The following is a 21,615-nucleotide window of genomic DNA, read 5'->3' on the forward strand; positions in this document are numbered from 1 at the left end:
CCCCAGTGTAAGAGAAAAGCAGAGCAGAGGGGAGGGGCTGGAGCAGAGTGTTTGGAGAGGCAGACAGAAGAGGAGTCTGGAGTTGTAGCTCCCAGGCTGATAGTGAAGCGTGCTCCGAGAGGGCCGGGACAGGCTGCAGTGAGGAAGGGGCCAGAGGTAGCCGGGCAGGGTAGTGGCCCCCCGGTACCTGGGTGACCCGGATCACTGCAGGGGAGTGGACTCCCCGTTCCCGGCTGAGGAGAAGGAGGAAGAGAGTGGAGAGAAAGGCACCTGGCTGCAGGAAAAGAACAGGAGCTGCTGCACCGTGTGTGGGACACTAACACCCCCGTACCGAAGGCTGCGGACACCGGCAATTCCTAGTTACCAGTGACTCTGTGTGAACTACTTGTGAGTACGCCCGTGCCCTCAGGCACCGCACCGCAGCACTGCGCCCTGCTCCCTGCTTATCCCCGAACGGGCCCCGGGACCAACTGCCCCTACCCACAGAGGGGTTAACATCTAAGCTGCATCCCAACACCGTTCCCGGGAGTCCCGCACCTTCATCGCAGCGGTGGTGTCCACAATCACCACAACCGTGGGTGGCGTCACGGACAATAAACAATCTCCCTTACCAAATCCCCTTTTACTGTGGAGCCTGGGATCACAGACCGGGTCACGCCACCGTGATACCCACAGAAGTGACCTCGTGGCCCGGATCTGAGTACCCCTGGTCGCCGGGCGACACATGTGCTCTAGTTTCAATATGATGAGTGTTTTAACAGCAGAAAATTATCACAGCTGGACTAGGTGCCATGTGAGACCTGGTCCAATCACGTCCTCAGGACTGATCATTAGCTTGCGGTCAATATACAAAATATGCAGAAAGCTGCGTATACAATGTGTTTGTACTGAAAAATAATGTAATGGTAAATGTCTCCTTTTTAGGGTCAGTGCTGGAATGGAGTTTGTGCTTCCCACAGGAGAAACAGCTGCTGACACTTATCCTACATGGTTAAAATTCCACATAGGAATCAACCGCTATGAATTATACCCAAGACAAGACCCTTTGGTTCCCATCCTGCTTAAAGAAATCTCTACTCAACGTATTCTTAATTCAGGTAATAAATCCCTTCAAATCATTACACAATAAAAAAATTGCTTGCAACAGGTGTAGCTAATCGCACCACAATGTGATAAAATGTATAAATCAGATATTGTGTAAAAAGATGACAAATGTAAGGCAAAGTCAAGCCTGGCATTCAGTAGAGCGTTGACAGTGAAAACAGGTACGTGCATCACCGCTGGTGAAGCTGAATTGAATAGCATGTTAGTACGCCCTGTGGTCGTACATGCTAAGAGGGTGGCTAGTCAGGGGGAATATAACGTCCTTAGGACTAGTCCCCGCGCTCATTAGCATAAGATAAAAGATCTTTAGGAACCCTTTCTAAAGATCCCTTTATCTATGCTAGTGTATACAGGGACAGTTGGGCATAGATTAGCAATATACACCCAGAACTACTCGTGGTTCTGGGTGAATATTACACCTAACAGGTTCCCTTTAAAATTGTACAAGTGCCCTCAGCAGCATCCCAATACAGCAGACATCGCACTACACACTATGTGGGCTGAATCCGCCGATCTCACCTCCCCAGCATGGATGACTGAATCATCCGGTGACAGGAGAGGAGTGTGTGTGCAGGCTGGAAACGGTTAGCACAGTGTCGGGGCAGGCAGGAGATCTCTGATGTTTCCACAGTGAGGAGATGACAGGACCAGGCTCACCTCTTGGTATTTTCACTGCGGCTGTCTACAGTTGCTGATACTGTCTGATTTATTGCAACAGGCTGAACCTTCACACAGATTAGGTCACACTGTCAGTGGGGTCATTGGCTTCAGCGTGACCCGATCTGTATGAACGGTCAGTGTGCAGCAATAACTCACAGTGAGAGTTAGGGGGGCTTTACACGTTGCGACATCGCTACCGTTATATCGTCGGGGTCACGTCGTTAGTGACATACATACGGCGCCAGTAGCGACATCGCAATATGTAAAGCCTAGATGCGACGATGAACAAGCGCAAAAGTGACAAAAATCGCTGATTTGTGTCACGTCGTTCATTTTCATAATGTCGCTCCTGCTGCAGATACGATTTTGTTTGTCGTTCCTGCGGCACCTCACATCGCTATGTATGAAGCTGCAGGAATGACAAACATCTCCTTACCTGCGTCCACCAGCTATGCGGAAGGAAGGAGGTGGGCGGGATGTTACGTCCCGCTCATCTCCGCCCCTCTGCTGCTATTGGCTGGCCGTTTGGTGACGTTGCGGTGACGGCAGCAAACACCATATATCGCATGTACGATGGGGGCGTGTGCTATCTCGCTCGACATTCCTAGCCGATGCAAGCGATGTCAAAGTGTGTAAAGCCCACCTAAGAGAGCGACTACAGACAGGAGTAAACAGCATCATCCGGCACTGACTAATCATCAGCCTGGCTCAAGAACATCATACATTATATATTATATAGAATTATATATTATAGCATTTAAGGTCCCAGTGCAGGTATCAGATCAGCACATATATCACTGTATATATGTGCACAGTATACAGTAACACATCCAGCCTATACATTGTTATATTGTTATTTATCTGCTACACTTGAAAGCTTCAAATGGAACTTGAAAACTCATCTGTTCAGAAATACCTATAATCTCCAATGACCCCACTGTGTCACCACCGCTGGAGCTGACGCCTTACCACCGTGCCGAAACTGCCGCCCGACCTACTGTCTCCTCCCCAAAATCCCATAGAATGTAAGCCTGAAAGGACAGGGTATTCTTTATGTCCCCATCCTGGGCCATATATGTAGTAATGCCCCCTTCCTGGGCCTAAAAGTAATACTGTTCCCATCTTGACCCTGAATTTAATAATGTCACCATCCTAGGCCTTGCAAGATGGGCAGTGAGCCCCATAGGGGTGAATGGGCCCCATGACGAGCGGAAGGGTCAGGGTAGGAAGGCGTTAAGGGATTTGGCTAGGGGGCAGTGTACGGGGCTTTAGGATTGGTGGGAGTGTCGGTGGAGGTGATTGGGGGGAACCAAGGAAGGGGTGGGGTGGTACTAGGGGGATAAAGGGGGCTGTGCCCTGGTGACCTCCTCTTTGCTGCCCAAGCTGTGTGTCCCACCTGTGCTGCTGCTTGCCGACGGGACAATGGCTGACTTGGCAGCTTTACTGGACATGGTGCGCGGGGCCTCTGAGGTCCTTGGCGTGGATGCGCTGCGGGAGCAGCTGGCGGCGGTCTGCGGGGCTGGAGCAGTAATGCCTGCTGCTCCAGCACCTGGGCCGGTGCTGCGCGCTCGGCGGGCGCGACCGCCGGAGCGCTACTCCCCCGGCGTGGGGAGAAGAACAAGATCCAGGAGCCCCCTTGGGGACCCTCCGGAGCAGCGGAGCCCTCCTTACTTACCTCTGGGAGAGGTACCGGCCGCCGGGAGGAATCCTCGCCGGAGATCCCGTGGGCCGGAAGTGGGCGGAGCTTCGGCGAGGCCTACTTCCGGTTTGCGGTCTGCACGGCCCCGGACCGGAGCGGCGGCAGCCCCCAGTGAAGTGCGGGCTGGGGGTGGTGCCCGACATCGGGAAACAGAGGCGGAGACTCCCTGCAGACGGCAGGGGAGATGGAGCGGACGGAGCGGCGGTGCAGATGGGGTGGCAGCATGAGGGGTCCAGAGGTAGGGTCTTGCAGTCCGCAGGGCCCTGCGCTGCGATCAGTGATCACGGTCCCCCCAGCGAGGATCGGGCTGGGGGGAGTTCCCTACAAGCAGCGGGAGCAGCACGGCCTCCCTGCAGTCGGCAGGGTGGGAGACCCACAGGATCTGCAAGCGTGGTGGTGACGGCGCAGCAGGCAGGCATGGGACCTGCAAAGAAGAGTGGCGGCAGGACTCCGCGTCGCGTCAAGAGGAGAAGGCCCAGCAGGGGACGCCCGGAGGCGCAGGGTGCGGTGACCGTGGAGGTCGACGGCCGCCAGGTGCAGGCTGTCCCCTCGCTGGTCCCCCCTGAGGACCTCAGCGGTGTTTCGGATTCTGGAGAGGAAGAAGGACAGGAGGAGGCGGCAGGACGGATGGATCGGCTGAGGGACGTTCGTGGTACGGCTGCTCCGTATTCGGTTCAGAGGCAGCTTGGTGAGAGGACGACTGATATGTTTAATGTTGCGGGGTCTGGGGGCGGGGGCGTGGGTTCTTCTGCAGGGGGCGGTATGCAGGGCGCAGGTACGGTCGGACAGTCGGGGTTACCGGGGTCGGAATTTTGGGGTCAGCTGTTAGGGGTGTTGCAGGGGTTGTCGGCGGAGAGGTCAGGACAGAGCGGGCCTGGGTCTCCGGCGGGGGCTTGGGTGGGCCCCCCAGTTGGTGGTCCGCCGGTGGTGCCGGCGCGAGAGGTTGAAGTTCCAGAGGCTGCGTCGGCGGTTGTGGTGGGGCAGGCAGACGGCGTAGCGGCTGCGGCGGTGGTGAGTAAGGACGCAGAAAAAGAAAAAGAGGACGAGGTTGTGCGGTTGGATGATAGGGCACGAAGTGAAGTTTATGTGTGCTTTGAAAGTCCATTAGGGGTGCATTTGAAAAAGGAGGTGAGGGAGAAGATATGGAAAGGGGAGTATGTGGAACTTTTTTCCTTGCTCCCCTTGGAGAAGTTTAACTTGGACAAAGTGAAGCCAAGTGACTCTAATAAAGAAAAGGAGGATGAGGAGAAGAGGAGGTACAGGATGATACCGAGAACTTTTACTAACTGGCTACAGGCGTTTGCGATTTTAGCCAGCGTGATTGGGGAAAAGGAGCCGGAGCATTGCTCCGCCCTTTTTGGTTACATGGATTCCATTGGGGAGGCGTATAGAGTGTATGGTGGTTTAGGGTAGCTGAGATATGATGAGCAGTTCCGGCAACGGAAGGCTCTGCGGCCTGGCATCCGGTGGGACCACAAGGATATTTCCCTGTGGATGCGATTGATGACGACTCCGGCTCAGCCCTTTCGTGGGGGTGCCGGGAGCCCGGGTGCGAGTGGCGGGTCCCCGGCTGGCCAGAGAAAAGGTGCCTGTTGGCAATTTAATGAAGGGCAATGTAAGTTTGGGGAGTCATGTCGGTTTAACAGGAGTATTCCGGTTGTGGAGGTTCCCACTCTTTGGCCAGGTGTTTCAAAAAAGGAAAAGGAAAGGCAGGAGAGGGGTCTGGTAAAAGGGAGGACGCCAGTGAGTGTTTTTGGATTCCGTTCGAATCTGAAGCGCCGGTGTTTCGCCCGAGTAACTTGAGATCCGCAAAAGAACATCCGGAGGTGGTGAGGGAAAAGCTGCAAAAGGAAAGTGGAGTTGGGGAGGATGGCGGGCCCGTTCAAGGACCCGCCGTTCTCCAACTTAAGGATTTCGCCACTGGGGGTGGTACCCAAGAAGGAGCCGAATAAATTTCGGCTCATTCATCATTTATCGTATCCGGCTGGTTTGTCTGTAAATGATGGGATCTCACCTAAGTTGTCAGCGGTCTGTTATGTATCGTTTGACAAGGCTTTGGAGCTAGTGCGAGTAGCCGGGCGAGGGACCCTGATGGCGATAGCGGACGTGGAAGCAGCTTTTCGTTTACTACCGGTGCACCCAGAGAGTATTCATCTCTTGGGGTGCATGTGGGATGGGGGATACTACGTGGATCGTTGCCTGCCCATGGGCTGTTCCATTTCATGCGCTTATTTTGAGGCGTTCAGTTCTTTCGTGGAATGGGTAGTCAGGGACGTGGCAGGAGTCCATTCAGTGATTCACTATTTGGATGATTTCCTTTGCGTTGGACCGGCGGGCTCCTCGGTTTGCTCCTTGTTGTTATTTACGTTAGAGCGAATAGCACGGAGTCTGGGTATTCCATTAGCAAAGGAAAAACGGAAGGGCCGGTGACGGCCATGTGTTTTTTAGGTATCGAAATTGATACAGTGGCTATGGAATGCAGGTTGCCGGAGGGCAAGCTGCGTGATCTGAAGGCGTCGGTGCGGTCGTTATATCGGTCTAAGAAGGTGATGTTGCGGGACTTGCAGTCGGTGCTTGGAAAATTGAATTTCGCCTGTCGTATTATGCCGATGGGGCGGATATTTAATAGGAGATTGGCAAGTGCGACCGCGGGGGTGTTTGCTCCGAATCATTTTGTCAGAGTGACAAAGGTGATGAAAGGGGATCTGCTGGTGTGGGATACTTTTCTCGACCAATATAATGGAAAGACGTTGTGGATGAGCAGGGCATTGTCTAATAGTCAGATGGAATTGTTTACGGACGCTGCAGGAGCGACGGGTTTTGGAGCGATCTTCCAAACACGTTGGTGCGTTGGGAAATGGCCACGGCTGTGGATGGAAACCGAGTTGGTAAAAAATTTGGCGCTGCTTGAACTGTTTCCCATTATAGTGGCAGTGGAGTTGTGGGGCCTGGAATTTGCAGGCAAGAAGGTTTGCATGCATTGTGATAACATGGCGGTGGTGCATTCTATTAATGCACTGTCGGCCAAATCACCTCTGGTAGTGGGGTATTTGAGGCATCTGGTGTTACGTTGCTTGGCTCTAAACATCTGTGTGGTGGCGCGGCATGTTCCCGGGGTTCAAAACGAGGTGGCTGATGCGCTCGATTTCAGTTTCACAGGTTCAGGAGACTGGTGCCAGGAGCAGAAGAGGATGGAGAACCGTGCCCACAATGGCTGTGGGACCTGGCGTCAGTGTAGCATTTGAAGGAATTAGGAGATCGGTGGCCGAGACTACTTGGTGCCGTTATCAAACGGTGTGGCATGCATGGGAGGAGTTGGAAAGGTCATATTTTATGGAGCCCGGGTACACTGGTCGGGTTTTTAGGGGTCTTGACGTTGATTAGTGGGGAATTTTCAGCAGGTCGGTCTGTCGCGGTGATAGGTTTCAAGTTGGCAGCGTTGGCTTTCTTGTTTAAAATGCGACAAAGGATTTCTTGGTGCGACAGGCGATGAGGGGCTTTCGAAAAGGGGTATGGTCACGTGACACGCGTCGGCCTATATCGTTTCCTTTGTTGGTTCGTTTGGTGGAGTGTTTGGGGGAGCTCTGTTCATCCCCTTATGAACGGGCATTGTTTTCGGTAGCATTCGTATTGGCGTTTTTTGGTGCCTTTCGCATTGGCGAATTGGTTAAACCTGCTAGGCAAGCGATTGGTGGTCTGTTGATGGAGGATGTGATGCTTGGGGTGGATAGAGTGGAATGCCGGCTACGTTTTTCTAAAACGTATCAGATGGGCCGGGGTCGCCTTGTGGTGTTGTTTGAATTGCCAGGGCACCAGTTATGCCCGGTGGTGCAGGTGTCTGAGTTTTTGAAGGTGCGAGGTGGTTATCCCGGTGTTTTCCTTAGGCATGTGGATGGAACTGCGTTATCACGATTTCAGTTCATTGCAGTGCTGAAGACGGCTTTGGCACGGGCGGGGGAAGAGCCGAGGAATTACGGATCTCACTCCTTCCGGATTGGGGCAGCAATGGAAGCTGCCCGGTGGGGGTTGAGTGATGATTGGATTCGGCGGATTGGGAGTTGGGAATCTTCCAGGTTTTGCCTGTATGTTAGACCACACCTGGTCAGGTGAGGGTTGGTGTGGGGGGTTAAATGGCTTGAGTTAGGGTCTTGGAGTGTAGTTTTCCTTGTTCGGTCTGTTATTTATGGTTTTATATTTTCATAGGTCCATGCCTCGTTTGGATTCTGGGGCACTCCTTTGTTTATTGGGGAGCGTTGCGGGCGAAGGTCGGCAGCTCGGAATGGCAATGTCGGAAGCCCGTGTGAAATGGCTCGGAGTTCGGGGCATGACCTGGGGGAGAGTGCGTCCTGAGGTGGCGTATTATAGCCGCATTGATCGTGAACCGGATATTTTAATTCTGCATGTGGGAGGAAATGACCTTGGAGTGAGGGCGGCGAGGGATGTGAAGAGGGATATTAAGATGGACTTGTTGCATTTGTGGAGGGCTTTCCCGGGAATTGTAATTGTCTGGTCTGATATTATAGCCCGGACGCGGTGGCGTTTTGCGAGGTCGGTTGATCGGATCAACAGGGCCCGGGTCAAATTGAATCGGGCGATTGGTAGGTTTGTGGCGCGAAATGGGGGTGTGGTGGTGCGACATAGAGAGCTGGAGGAGTCCACTGAGCAGTATCTGAGATGAGATGGGGTCCATCTCACGGACATAGGTTTGGATTTGTGGATGTTGGGTTTGAGGGATGGTTTGGAGCAAGCAATGGGGGTGTGGAGGGCCCGGGCCAAGTAAGGTGTCACTTGGCCGGTCTGTGGCGGGGTGATAGGTCCATTCAGAGAGGTTGGGAATACCGACAGTCGGTTGTTTGGTATGAAGTCACTCAGGGGGAGCGGCTTCGGATTGGTTTGGAATTTGTGGGCGGAGGTCCTGCAGGTTCTGGGGAGGGGTAATTAACGATGGAACGTTGTTACCCCACACCTCGGGTCGGTTGGTCACGGCCGAGGTGGTCCTCTGGGCCGGTTGGAGGTTACGGCCGGGGGATAGGAAGGATGGTTGGCCTCTCGGACGGATCTATCAGGTGTGTTGGTTATATATATATATATGTACAGGTTATGTGTTAACAATGGGTGGCATGTTGAGCCATGAGTTTTGGGTACATATATATATGATTAAATAAAAGCTGTGGCCATTCGAGCAATAAAGTCGTTGTTGTGTTATTATTTTAAGTATAGATTGGGAAGGGGAGTTTTACATTGGAGACCCGTTTATCCCTGATAGATACGTCATGTAAAAATGTTCCTGCCCTGGGCCCTATATGTGATAATGTTCCTGTCCTGGGCCTGTATGTAGTAATGCTCCTGCCCAGGTACACTATGTAATAATGTCCCTATCCTGGGCCCTGTATGTAATAATCTCCCTATCCTGGGCCCTGCATGTAATATTGTTCTTGTCCTGGTCCAGTATGTAACAATGTTCCCATCTTGGCCGCTGTATGTAATAATGTTCCTGTCCTGGGTCCTTCACATAACAATGTCCCTGTCCTGGGCCTTAATAACGTAATAACGTTCCTGTCTTGGCACAGTATGTAATGTCCCTGTCCTGGACCCTGTATGTAATAATGTCGCCATCCTGGGCCCTTCAAATAATAATGTCTGTTAACTAGTTAGGTCACTCTGTCAAACCATGACAGCGTGATTTAACGAGCTGCGGTGGGGATCGCTACATTCCCTGCCACCATTTGTGGCCCTGTGATGCCATGACAGAGTGGGGTAAGCTGATGACCGTTGTCACTGTCATGACTGAAGCATCGCTCTAACAGTAGAAGCAGTTGCATAGTACAGGTATAAGGTCCCCTAAGGGGACTAGTAAAATCAATAAAAAGAAAAAAAAAGTTTTAAAAAACTTAGAAAAAATATAAAAAACCTAAAAATTAAATTTACCCCTCCTTTTTCCCATTGAATATAAAACAATAATAATAATAAAAAATACACATATTTGGATATTGCTACGTTCAGAAATTCCCGATCTATCAAAACATAAAATCAATTATCCTGATCGGTAAAGGACATACCAATAAAAAATCAAAACGCCAGAATTGCGTTTTTTTGGTCTCCACAACATTGCATTAAAATGGAAAACCAAAAATAGTGGAATTAAAAACATCAGCTGCAGGCGAAAAAAATAAGCCATCACTGAGCCGCAGATCCTAAAAAATCAGAGAGCTGCACATCTTAAAAATTCTTTTTTTTTACCACTTGTACAGTAGAATATTGAGAGAAGCGGATGAGAATCTAGTCGATATTTGTCCACAACTATGAAAATCTCATACTTGTGAACAGTTGACTGCCCGCTCGTGCTGGGAACAGCAGAGAATCGTCACAGTGTACAAAGCCTTGGCAGTGTGCGGAAATAAAAACCTAATGAGTATGTACACACAATGTCTGTTCAGCTCAGTTTTTCTAGTCAAAGCCACTTCAGGAAAACACAAGCAGGCTACTTCCAAAAGCAGCTTCACAGTTGGCTTTGCCGTCGTTTTCTGCGTCTGTTCTTTTCATTTTACTCTTAGGGTATGTGCGCACGTTGCTCTTTACCTGCTTTTTACCTGCTTTTTTGCTGCTTTTTCTTCTGCGCTGTTTAATGCCAAAATGGATGTGTTCTTCTATTCAAGCAAAGTCTATGGGAATTTGGGTTTCTTGTTCACACTATGTTGTTCAAAATGCTGCCTTTTTGTGGCAGAACTTTGGTCAAAAACTCAGCTTTGCAGTGCAAAACCCAAATGGCAAAAACAATTGACATGTTGCTTCTTTGAAAAGCTGAGTTTTTGACCAAAGTTCTGCCTCAAAAAGGCAGCATTTTGAACAACATAGTGTGAACAAGAAACCCAAATTCCCATAGACTTTGCTTGAATAGAAGAACACATCCATTTTGGCATTAAACAGCGCAGAAGAAAAAGCAGCAAAAAAGCAGGTAAAAAGCAGGTAAAAAGCAGGTAAAAAGCAACGTGCGCACATACCCTTATAGTTCAGCTTCAGAGAAAAATGAATGTGTCACTTCTAACCTCGTCAGATTCCGAAATAATGTTCTTTTTTTTACTACAGTAACAATGCAGTGACATGACAAGAATCTCCAAAACAAATCATATACTAAATACCCTGTTTCCCCTGAAAATAAGCCATAGCAGGATTTTGGAGTATGCTTAAAGTAGAAGCCCTATTCCAAAACTAAGCCCTAGTTGCAGATCATCATACTAATAGTATCCTGAAATTAGGCTTGGGAAGCCCTTTCAAGATAAGTAAGTTCTATTGGTGTATGTTGCTGTAAGCCCTGGAAGTTTATAGTCACATGCCGGCTAGCTAATGGAATGAATATTCACCTCTCTTCTCCCCCATAATCCCACCCACCTCTCTGTGCTGGGCGTCAGTGATTTATTGTCATCGCAGGATCGCAGGACAATGCTCACACCGGCCGGCAGCTCTTCTCACTTGAGCGTGACAGCTGCATAAAAATACATGCTAACACGCTTGGGTGAAAAGAGCTGCCGGCCAGTGTGAGCATTGTTGTGCGATCCTGCAAAGACAATCTGAATGAAGTATGAGTGAATTGTCGCGGGCGGAGGAGGGGACGCTGCGCTCACCCACTGCTCGGGTCCGGCTGCTGCTGCTGCTGCTGCTGCTCGGTGGTGGCTCGAGCGGTAGGCCGGATTCCGGGGACTTGAGCGGCGCTCCTCGCCCGTGAGTGAAAAGGGGAATGATTTTGGGGATTTATTGTCCGTGACGCCACCCACGGTTGTGGTGAGGTTGTGACACCACCGCTGCTCTGGACGGGGATCCCGGGAGCGATGACAGGGAGCAGCTCGGATGTCGTTTTTCCCCTCCGTGGGTAGGGGAGTTGGTTGGCCCGGGGCCTGGTGAGGGGAGGATGGCAGGTGGGTTACGGGACCTGGTGAGGTGCAGGGTCGCGGGGGCAGCGCAGTGCCGCACGGCACAGTGGTACTCACTCAGCCAATGATGAATACAAAGTCTCCGGTAAAACAAACGGTTGGATGGACGGGTCCCACAGATGGCTGCGGTGGTTCTTCTCCCGGTAGGTTGGCGGTTACTGCCTTTCCCTGCACCTGTGTTGTGTTCTCGGTTCTGGTGGCTTCCCACCGGTAACCCGCTCCCCAGCTTGGATGGATGCTGAGGGAGCCCCTTTTGCCCGCAGGCTCTGGCCCTGGGAACTGTAGCCTTGGCGGTGACTGTATTTCCCTTCACGGTTTGAGCTGTTGCCTTCAATCGGGTCTTGACTGCTGGGAAACCCCGGAGGTTCCCTTCGCTAACGGATTTGACCGGTTTTACGGCGACTCCAAGCCTGGTCGGGGTCCGTAGGCCCTGCCGAATGGTGCTGGCTTCTCTTCGCTCCCCGATCCAGTACCGGCGGGCCACCGCCCGTCCCCGGTCCTTACGGTTCACGTCAATCAGCCCCTCCTGCAGACGGTCACCACCGTCTGCCAACCTTGCTGTATGTGCCCGGGCCACGCACCCGGACACGGTCAGTCTCCTCTACTACCACTTCACTCTCTCACTCCCTAACTGAACTCCCTGCCTTTTGCCGCCTCCAGGACTGTGAACTCCTCGGTGGGTGGGGCCAACCGCCTGGCTCCACCCCCTGGTGTGGACATCAGCCCCTGGAGGGAGGCAACAAGGATTTTTGTCTGACTTCGGTGTGCTTAGCCGGGGTGTGGGGTGTGTTGTATCAGTACCTGTGACGACCTGGCTTGTCCAGGGCGCCACATTCCCCCTTAGTAAAATGCAGACCGTCCACGGGCTGCCCGTCCATCACCGGTTTTATTTTTGTTAACTGCAAAAGATAGAAAAACGGTAAAAACATGTAAAAACATCACAAACATTTTATAACGGTACGGCTTCCGCTCTTCTCCCACCCAAACAACCTGGCCCTGATGCTGCCCCTAAGAAGCGGGCAGCACCCCTTGACCCCAGTCCAGAACCAAGTTGCCCGAGCGGGTTCTGTCTCTTTCAGGGGACCCGTGTCCATGGGGACCCCTGAACCCCCGGATGATCGCCACCGGTTACGGTAGTGGCAGGCCAGGGCCATCCCTTTCCTCTAGGCCCATCCTCCCAAATCAGCCTCTCCGGAGGCGGTAACGGTTTAAGCCAACCAATATTTACATTCCACAAGTTTGTGGTTGCCCTGCAAGTTCTCGGGCTTGTCCGTAAGTAGTTCCTTACGCAACAGTTGCAGAAAAGTCCCTACGGGGACAACAGTGCTTCGTAGCCAACGGGCTACCACAAACAAAACTGTAGGGTCCCGACGGAGACTTGCCGTAGGGTCCCAACGGGAACTGTCAGCTGGGTCCCAGGGGCCATCCACAACACCTGGCTCCGGTACAGCTTCCTCCTGCAGCTTTCCCACAGTCCACCATCGAACAGCACGAGCCCCCAACGCCACCGTCACACAGGGGTGACACTGTCCCACAGGACTCCATTTTCAGCTGCCGATGATGCGGGTACGACTGCTCCTCCAACCGGACTCCTTAGCCTTGAGGGCCGTCTGGAATGTCAGCAGAGTCCCAATGGGGACCGACAGCAAGGTAACCGGGAACCACTACCATGCTCTAACTTTTCTTTCTTAATCAGCAATCCCGCGGCGCAGCTGGCTTTGCTGCCGCTCCCGGTGCGGAGCACTTTCTGCTTGCTCCGGTTCAGGCGGTGTGGGGGATGGGCCCAGCCGGAGTCCCCTTGTGCCGGTTACGACCGGTACCTTCGGTAATGAGGGATCCCGCTGTGACATGGCCTGCTCTGCCTCCTGGCAGCTGCATCCCTGCCGTGCCTCAGCCGAGGCCGGGTGTCTGGGAGCGGTCAGCGGGACTTGCGGTGCTGGCTTCTGGGCGAGGGTCGCCTCTGTTGCGGCCGGGCGGGCTGCCAGGGCCGTCGTCCTCTCCATCGCGGCTGGGATGGAAGCTGGGACGGGTGCCAGGGCGGTGGTAAAGGTAGGGCCCGGGGGCCGCAGGTCTGGGCCCTCTCCTACAGACGCTGCGGGCTCCGCTACCGGTGGCAGGGGTAACGGGTTGGTCAGGGCGTTGGCCGCGGACATGGGCAGTGAGGGAGGTAGCGTGGTGGACGGCAGCAGGCCGGGCCCCTCAGCCGTATCGACTGATCCCTCGGGGACATAGGGGCGTGGGTCGCTTACCCGCTCCTCTGAGACCACCTCCACTTCGGATGCCCAAACGGTTGAGGCCAGGCCCTTCATCTCCGACGTCCACTTCGCCAGCATGAAGTGGACTTGGGCCGGAAGCTCCTGGCACATCTTGCTTCTGGATACAGGAACATGTTTCAGCAGAGTCCTGGCGTCCCTGCACGCTGCAGCGCTAGTTACATGCGGCTAGACGCCATCCGTCCCCCCTTAGTCTTTTCCCGACTCCTCCTCTACAGGGGCGGGGCTTCGGCTTTCGCGCCTCCACTGGTCGAGGAGACGCTCGAGCAGGGACTTTTCGTGCCCAAAATGGCGGCTTCTAAAATTTTTCGGCCGGACAACTCCAGCGGTCACAAGGCGCACCTCTACCAGACGGCAGAGTGGTAAGATCCTGTTTGTGACGCCAAGTTGTCGCGGGCGGAGGAGGGGACGCTGTGCTCACCCACTGCTCGGGTCCGGCTGCTGCTGCTCCTCGGTGGTGGCTCGAGCGGTAGGCCGGATCCCGGGGACTTGAGCGGCGCTCCTCGCCCGTGAGTGAAAAGGGGAATGATTTTGAGGATTTATTGTCCGTGACGCCACCCACGGTTGTGGTGAGGTTGTGACACCACCGCTGCTCTGGACGGGGATCCCGGGAGCGATGACAGGGAGCAGCTCGGATGTCGTTTTTCCCCTCCATGGGTAAGGGAGTTGGTTGGCCCGGGGCCTGGTGAGGGGAGGATGGCAGGTGGGTTACGGGACCTGGTGAGGTGCAGGATCGCGGGGGCAGCGCAGTGCCGCACGGCACAGTGGTACTCACTCAGCCAATGATGAATACAATGTCTCCGGTAAAACAAATGGCTGGATGGACGGGTCCCACAGACGGCTGTGGTGGTTCTTCTCCCGGTAGGTTGGCGGTTACTGCCTTTCCCTGCACCTGTGTTGTGTTCTCGGTTCTGGTGGCTTCCCACCGGTAACCCGCTCCCCAGCTTGGATGGATGCTGAGGGAGCCCCTTTTGCCCGCAGGCTCTGGCCCTGGGAACTGTAGCCTTGGCGGTGACTGTATTTCCCTTCACGGTTGACCGTCCCCGATCCTTACGGTTCACGTCAATCAGCCCCTCCTGCAGATGGTCACCACCGTCTGCCAACCTTGCTTTATGTGCCCAGGCCACGCACCCGGACACGGTCAGTCTCCTCTACTACCACTTCACTCTCTCACTCCCTAACTGAACTCCCTGCCTTTTCCCGCCTCCAGGACTGTGAACTCCTCGGTGGGTGGGGCCAACCGCCTGGCTCCACCCCCTGGTGTGGACATCAGCCCCTGGAGGGAGGCAACAAGGATTTTTGTCTGACTTCGGTGTGCCTAGCCGGGGTGTGGGGTGTGTTGTTGCAGCACCTGTGACGACCTGGCTTGTCCAGGGCGCCACAGAATCACTGAGACCCAACACAGAGGGGTGGGCAGGGAAGGGGGGAGTATTCATTATTTCATTACCACAAGTTCTAATCACTGGGAGAGGTGTGAATATTAATTTCATTACCTAGCCAGCAAGGATGAATATTAATTTTTTCACTAATGGGTGACCCAATCACTGACACCATTACAAAATATAAGGCATCCTCCAGAAAGAAGCCCTAGCACATTTTTTTGGAGCTTAAAATAATATAAGACACTGTCTTATTTTTGGGGAAACAGGGTAGCTGAAAGTTAATTTGCCAGTTTTGTTTTTTTGATTGCGACCAGGGCCAGGAGGACAATGACAGAATAAATAAGTTAAAGAATGAGGTAGCTTTCGAGCTGTATTTGAACAAGCTCTCCCACCAAGACACTGTTGAGTTTTTTTCTAGAGTGTACGCAATTTTTGGTTATATCATACTGGTGCTGGATGGTGGCATGATTCTCTTACTCTGACTACATTTTCTAACAGTCTCCTGTTCATGGCTGAAATCTGACAGGAGATGTTTTCAATTCAGTGCCAAACCCAAGAGGGATCTTCTGGAGTCTCACAGGAGTGTTTGTGGAGCACCCCACGGGGCCTTGGGGATTACTCGTCACCAGGCCGGTGAGGGTCAGGGGATGTCATGGGTGGCCCTGCCCGGTTTCGTGAGCCCAAAGTGTCCACAGAGGGGATGGATGGATGGATGGGATGATGGTGGGGATGATGATGATGAAAATGAAAAGGGTTCTTGTCTCGTGACGCCACCTGTGTGGCCAGGAATTAGCTGCCGCTGCTGTCCTCCGGGGTGGATGGTGTCGCAGCCCGGATGGTTTGGCTCCCCACAGGTAGAGGATGATGGTGGTTGTAGTGGCCGGTGGCACCAAATCGCGGGGCGACAGCGCCGGCAAGGACGGGCTGACGCAGTTTTTGCGGTTCAAGGTTTCTTTACTCACTGTACATTAACCGTCCTGGAGTACTGGCTTCTGCCATAATGGGCCCCAGGCGATCCCGGATAATTCGGAGGTCCCACAGTGTGTCCTTTCCGGTCAGGGTCCCTCCAATCCCAGTGGGTGGAATATGGAACGGGCTGCGAGTGTTTCCTGCACTCTCCGCAGACCGTGGAATCCCCAGTAGCTGTTGCAAGCTCAGGCTAAGCGGCCTGCTCCAAGCCCCCGGGCCTTGTAGTGCTCCCAGAAGTAAAGGTGATGCCTGAAACAAGGTCCTGACAGTACTCCTCACCACAAGCGGTACCCGGGGAAGACTGCTCAAGTGTAAATGTGACGCCCTGGCAAAACCAGGTTGTCAAAGGAGACTACATCCATCTTTCAGATGCAGGACTCTCTCCTCTTTGTCCTACCAACACAATCCCACACACAGGTACAACACCAGCCACAAAGCCTAGTCACCCCCCAGTACAATAGGGACACACCAGTGGACGGGGCCAGGCTGATGGTGACGCCCACCTAGGGGTCTGAGGTATCAGGGGAGGGGACACGTCAGTTAGAGTGAGAGCTGAGACACAGAACAGTGCTGACAGAGGAAGTGAGAGGAGTGGAGTGGTAGTCAGGGGTCGGAGCCCCTGGACTACCAGACTGCTGACTAGGTGGCAAATAACAGAGCAGGGCCACAGGCGACGGAGATCTGGCCGCGGGAGACCTAAAGTGGACCGGGACAGGGTTGTAGCCCGCTGGTGCCGACAGCAGAAATCCGGTCCGGAGGCCGTGCACAGTCGGGGTGCCTGGACCCTAGGGCGAGAACAGCTTCAAGCCCCTTGTCAATTAGTCAGCAGGGGACAAGATTCCACGTCTTGTCCCACGAGTGAGCCTAGATAGAGCGAGACAGAAGCCCAACGCGGGGGATAGGGCATCTGCAAGTGCCTACAAAGATCCCAAGGGTCAGATCTCGTAGGCAACAGCTCCCACAGCCAAGACACTGGGAGCGGACTTTTCCTCTTTCATGCGGACTAGTCAACACACAAGACAAAACGCTGAAGTGCAGGAGGAAGGGCCCCTGTCCTGTCAGCCGGTGTGTGGGACCCGAGCACACCCCTCCAGAGGCTACCGGTATCCGGCACTTGGTTTACTACATGGACTTTGTGTGATTTATTTCAACAACAGTGAGTACACCGGTGTCATCCGGTCCAGCCTGCAGTCGGCGCCCCAGCACTGCACCCCACCTACACCTGGGCCCCTGGACAACATCTCCCCTACCCGTGGGGGGGATACCATCTTGCTGCCCCGATCCATCAGCCCCGGGCGTCCCATACAAAGGCAGCGGCGATGCCACCAACAAATCACCGCAACCCACAGGTGGCGTCACTGACAAACTCTTCCCCTGTAAATACCCCCTTTTAATTGTTGTGGGTGATGGGCTGCTGCACGAGCTCCGGATCCGGCTGCCACTCGAGCCACAGCCGGATCCGGGGTAGCCTTCCCTAACGTGGTCAGTCACCCCTGCCCGCAACATAAAGATGCTCCTTCCTTTTCCTCAAGTGGTGCCCGCCCCCCAGGGGGTTGTCCTAGTGACCGAGAAAGTCCCATGCCTCGTGATGGCCACCCCCTGTATACCCTAGGCCAATCCCAGTGGGAAAGCACCTAACTGTGTGGGTGTGATTTGTGAATGTGAGAAACACCAGCGATTAACCACTTCCTTACCAGGGATGAGTACTGCACATTAAGTGAGATGCAGTACCCTGTGGCGAATGAAGCCTCAGAAGCGCAACATACCCCCACAGCAAATTGCAGTATTCCCGGGCTGCAATAAAATAACAATGGTATACCGCATTTTTACTATGCATAATAAACAGGTAAAACAATTTTCCCTTTATGGGAGGCATTATCAACTCAAATATTTCAACAATAAACAATTACCGGTTTGCAGGGTGATCAAATGCAACAAAACATCAACATTTGCATAAGACAACATTTACTCTTTCTTGGCTGCTGGTGGTGCCAGAGGTCTAGTCCCAGCCCCCTGGTTCTGAATACTCATGGGACATCCTCTGGCAAAATATCCAACTTGGTCACACAGCCAGCGGATCGGCTGCCCGTTGACATCGTAACGATCATGGACTCGGGACAACGGGTTTCCTCCCTGTCGCTACCAAGGGAGGTCATCTGCACTGGAAGCCAGTTCCATGGGTACAGGTTGCTGAGTTCCCAGCCTGGTTTGCACCGCTGTGGTCAAAGTAGCCATACTTTTAATCAATTCCACAATCTGAAGCTGCAGTTCACTGATGGAGGCTTTTTCTAAAGTGTGTTTCTTGGCTTCCACCATCACTGCTGTAGCTGGCACTAACCCCAGTTGCTGAACCACAGCACTGCATTGATCCGGTTTGCGCAATGCTTGGATGGCCCAATCTTTGAACTCTGCAAAGCTGAGATTAGGATTTTGCATGGACACAATGTGCATCTGGGTACGGTGGGCATCAGACAAGAGCCCCTCAATGAACTGGTTGGTCAGCAGGCGGTTCTCGTCTGTCACCCCCTCCGGTTCCATCTACCAAGCAGCTCTCATCGCCTCCTGAAGGTTTAAAGCATAGTCCCATACACTGTCCCGCACCTTTTGCTTTCATCTGTAGAATAGCATCTTTATCTCAGCTGCTGTACGGGTGTCGAAAGTTTCCTTGAGTTTACTCAAAATGACCTTTACCACTCTTTTATCGGTCTCAGGACTAGAGTTGAGCGCGGTTCTAGGTTCGTGGTTCTCCAGTTCGAGGTTCGAGTGATTTTGGGGGCTGTTCTAGATCGAACTAGAACTCGAGCTTTTTGCTAAAAGCTCGATAGTTCTAGATACGTTCGAGAACGGTTCTAGCAGCAAAAAGCAGGGCTTTTTACAGCTACAGTGTGCAGGAGCCATCGCTGGCAGCCTGCCACAAGCTGGTAAGCAAGATAAACATCGGGTATCCAAGCAAAGCGCTTTGGTTAGTAACCCGATGTTTATCCTAGTTACGTGCAGGAAGCCCACACTTCCCCGCTCAGCTCGCTCCGCCCCCTCCTGCCCGCGGCATGTACACATACATACATACACACACACACACACACACACACACACACACACTCTGCACACATGGTCCCACTCGGCTTACCTGCGGTGATGAAGTCCCGCCATCCCGACCTCAGCGCTGTCACTGTCCTCCATGGCCGCCGCTTGTCACATCACCTCTCGCTTCCGACCCGAGACTGACTAGCGGTGACGTCACGGGCCTCTCGCGATATTTGGCTGTGAAGGCAGCGGTCATTGAACTCAATGACAGGTGCTATCGGCAGTGCTGGAGATCAGCGCAGGTAATGTACCTCGCTGACAGCACCACTTGTCATCCCCTGCAGTGACCTGGGCTGACCCATTGATGTTAACTCAGGTCACTGCATTGCTCTCCCAGCCAATGGGGAACATTCTGCTCTTCATTGACTGGGACAGTGTGGATCGTCATGGCAACCCCTTGGATTACACCAGACCTGGATTTGTTTTTCTTTCTAATAAATTGGTTAAAGAGGGAATGTTTTAGGGAGTGTTTTTTCAAATAAAAATGTGTTTGTCGTCTATTTTTTTTTATTACTGACTGGGTTGGTGATGTCGGGTATCTGATAGACGCCTGACCTCACCAACCCCAGGGCTTGATGCCAGGTGACATTACACATCTGGTATTAACCCCATATATTACCCCGTTTGCCACCGCACCAGGGCGTGGGATGAGCTGGGGCGAAGCACCAGGATTGGCGCATCTAATGGATGCGCCACTTCTGGGGCGGCTGCGGCCTGCTATTTTTAGGCTGGGGAGAGTCCAATAACCATGGACCTCCCTAGTCTGAGAATATCAGACCCCAGCTGTCTGCTTTACCTTGGCTGGTGATCCAATTTTGGGGGGACCCCTACGTGTTTTTTTTTTTTAATTATTTATTTAATTTAAAATAACAGCGTGGGGTGCCCTCAGTTTTGGATTACCAGCCAAGGTGAGGTTGCCAGCTGTGGTCTGCAGGCTGCAGCCGTCTGCTTTACGCTAGCTGGCTACAAAACTAGGGGGAACCCTACGTCATTTTTTTTTTTCATTTTTTTGGCTAAATACAAAGCTAAGCACCCCTTAGTGCCACATGAAAGGCACCAAAGGGTGCAAAATTACAAAATGCAGGAGAGTGGGACATTATGTGTCTTTCTGCCATTATAATGACAGAAAAGACTGATATGAAGTGTACAAGCACAAGAAAATCACCAGAGCGCTCTACGCTGTGAAAAGCAGTAGAAAATGGCACTGGAGTGAACATGTGACCGCCTCATGTAGGATGAAGCTATGGATCCTGGGTAAATTTATGCATTTACCCTCCTTCAGTTTTTTTGCAGTACACAAAAAAAACGGAAGGCACACGGATGACAAACAGATGACATACGGACCGTCTACGGAACGGAAACGGATGCCACACGGATGCACCCGTGAAAAAAACGGACTGTTTTTTGCAGACCGCAAAAATGGATCGGTCGTGTTAATGTAGCCTTATTCTGATCTGCCGTTTATAAACAGCAGGCAGAAATAAGTGAATAACGCCCCCCGGCGTCAGAAAATCTCCGGGGTTTCAGGGCTAGCTGAGACCCTGGAGATCATGATTCAGGACGGTTTTTCCGGTCCCCGCTCACGTGATCACTGGTATACACTGTACACCGATGATCACGTTACAGTAAATGACAGCGCCGGTAAAAAATTATTTATCTCCCACCTGGCATGAACAAACACTTCTTCTCCACTTCTTCTCCACTTCTTCTCCACTTCTCCACTTCTTCTCCACTTTTTTTCCATTTTTTCTCCACTTTTTCTCCACTTTTTCTCCACTTTTTCTCCACTTCTTCTCCACTTTTTCTCCACTTTTTTGCCACTATTTTTCTCCACTTTTTCTCCACTTTTTCTCCATTTTTTCTCCACTTCTTCTCCACCTTTTCTCCACCTCTTCTCCACCTTTTCTCCACTTTTTCTCTATTTTTTCTCTACTTTTTCTCCACTTTTTCTCCACTTTTTCTCCATTTTTTCTCCATTTTTTTCTCCACTTTTTCTCCACTTTTTCTCCACTTTTTCTCCATTTTTTCTCCACTTTTTCTCCCTTTTTTTCTCCACTTTTTCTCCACTTTTTCTCCACTTTTTCTCCACTTTTTCTCCATTTTTTTCTCCACTTTTTCTCCATTTTTTCTCCACTTTTTCTCCACTTTTTCTCAATTTTTTCTACATTTTTTCTCCACTTTTTCTCCACTTTTTCTCCATTTTTTTCTCCACTTTTTCTCCATTTTTTCTCCACTTTTTCTCCACTTTTTCTCCACTTTTTCTCCATTTTTTTCTCCACTTTTTCTCCACTTTTTCTCCGTTCTTTTTCTATGGTCGGTCTACCCATTAGCTCTGCCATGCATAGTGTAGCTCTACACCTACTGCACATGTTACTTTATGATTGACATCTCTTTCGTACCAGAGCTGTCTAAGCCTACTCTGACCCCATATTTGTCATTACTATATTGTCCTTGTACTGTATTATGACATTTGTATCATGTGTTTCATTTCTTGCTGTGTTGCAATTTTTTTGCTG

The 21,615-nt window shown here is 52.1% G+C and overlaps 1 protein-coding gene across 1 annotated transcript in view; it reads left to right on the top strand.

The window, feature by feature from the left end:
• LOC142249255 (extracellular serine/threonine protein kinase FAM20C-like) overlaps positions 1–21,615 on the top strand; it is a 102,541-nt gene that overhangs the window by 17,310 nt on the left and 63,616 nt on the right. The window contains exon 2 of the mRNA XM_075320879.1: positions 925–1,097. Within this exon, the coding sequence (XP_075176994.1) occupies positions 925–1,097 (173 nt within the window). The remainder of the gene's footprint in view (positions 1–924; positions 1,098–21,615) is intronic.

Source organism: Anomaloglossus baeobatrachus, chromosome 8 (genome assembly GCF_048569485.1).
Source record: "Anomaloglossus baeobatrachus isolate aAnoBae1 chromosome 8, aAnoBae1.hap1, whole genome shotgun sequence".
Taxonomy (NCBI): domain Eukaryota; kingdom Metazoa; phylum Chordata; class Amphibia; order Anura; family Aromobatidae; genus Anomaloglossus; species Anomaloglossus baeobatrachus.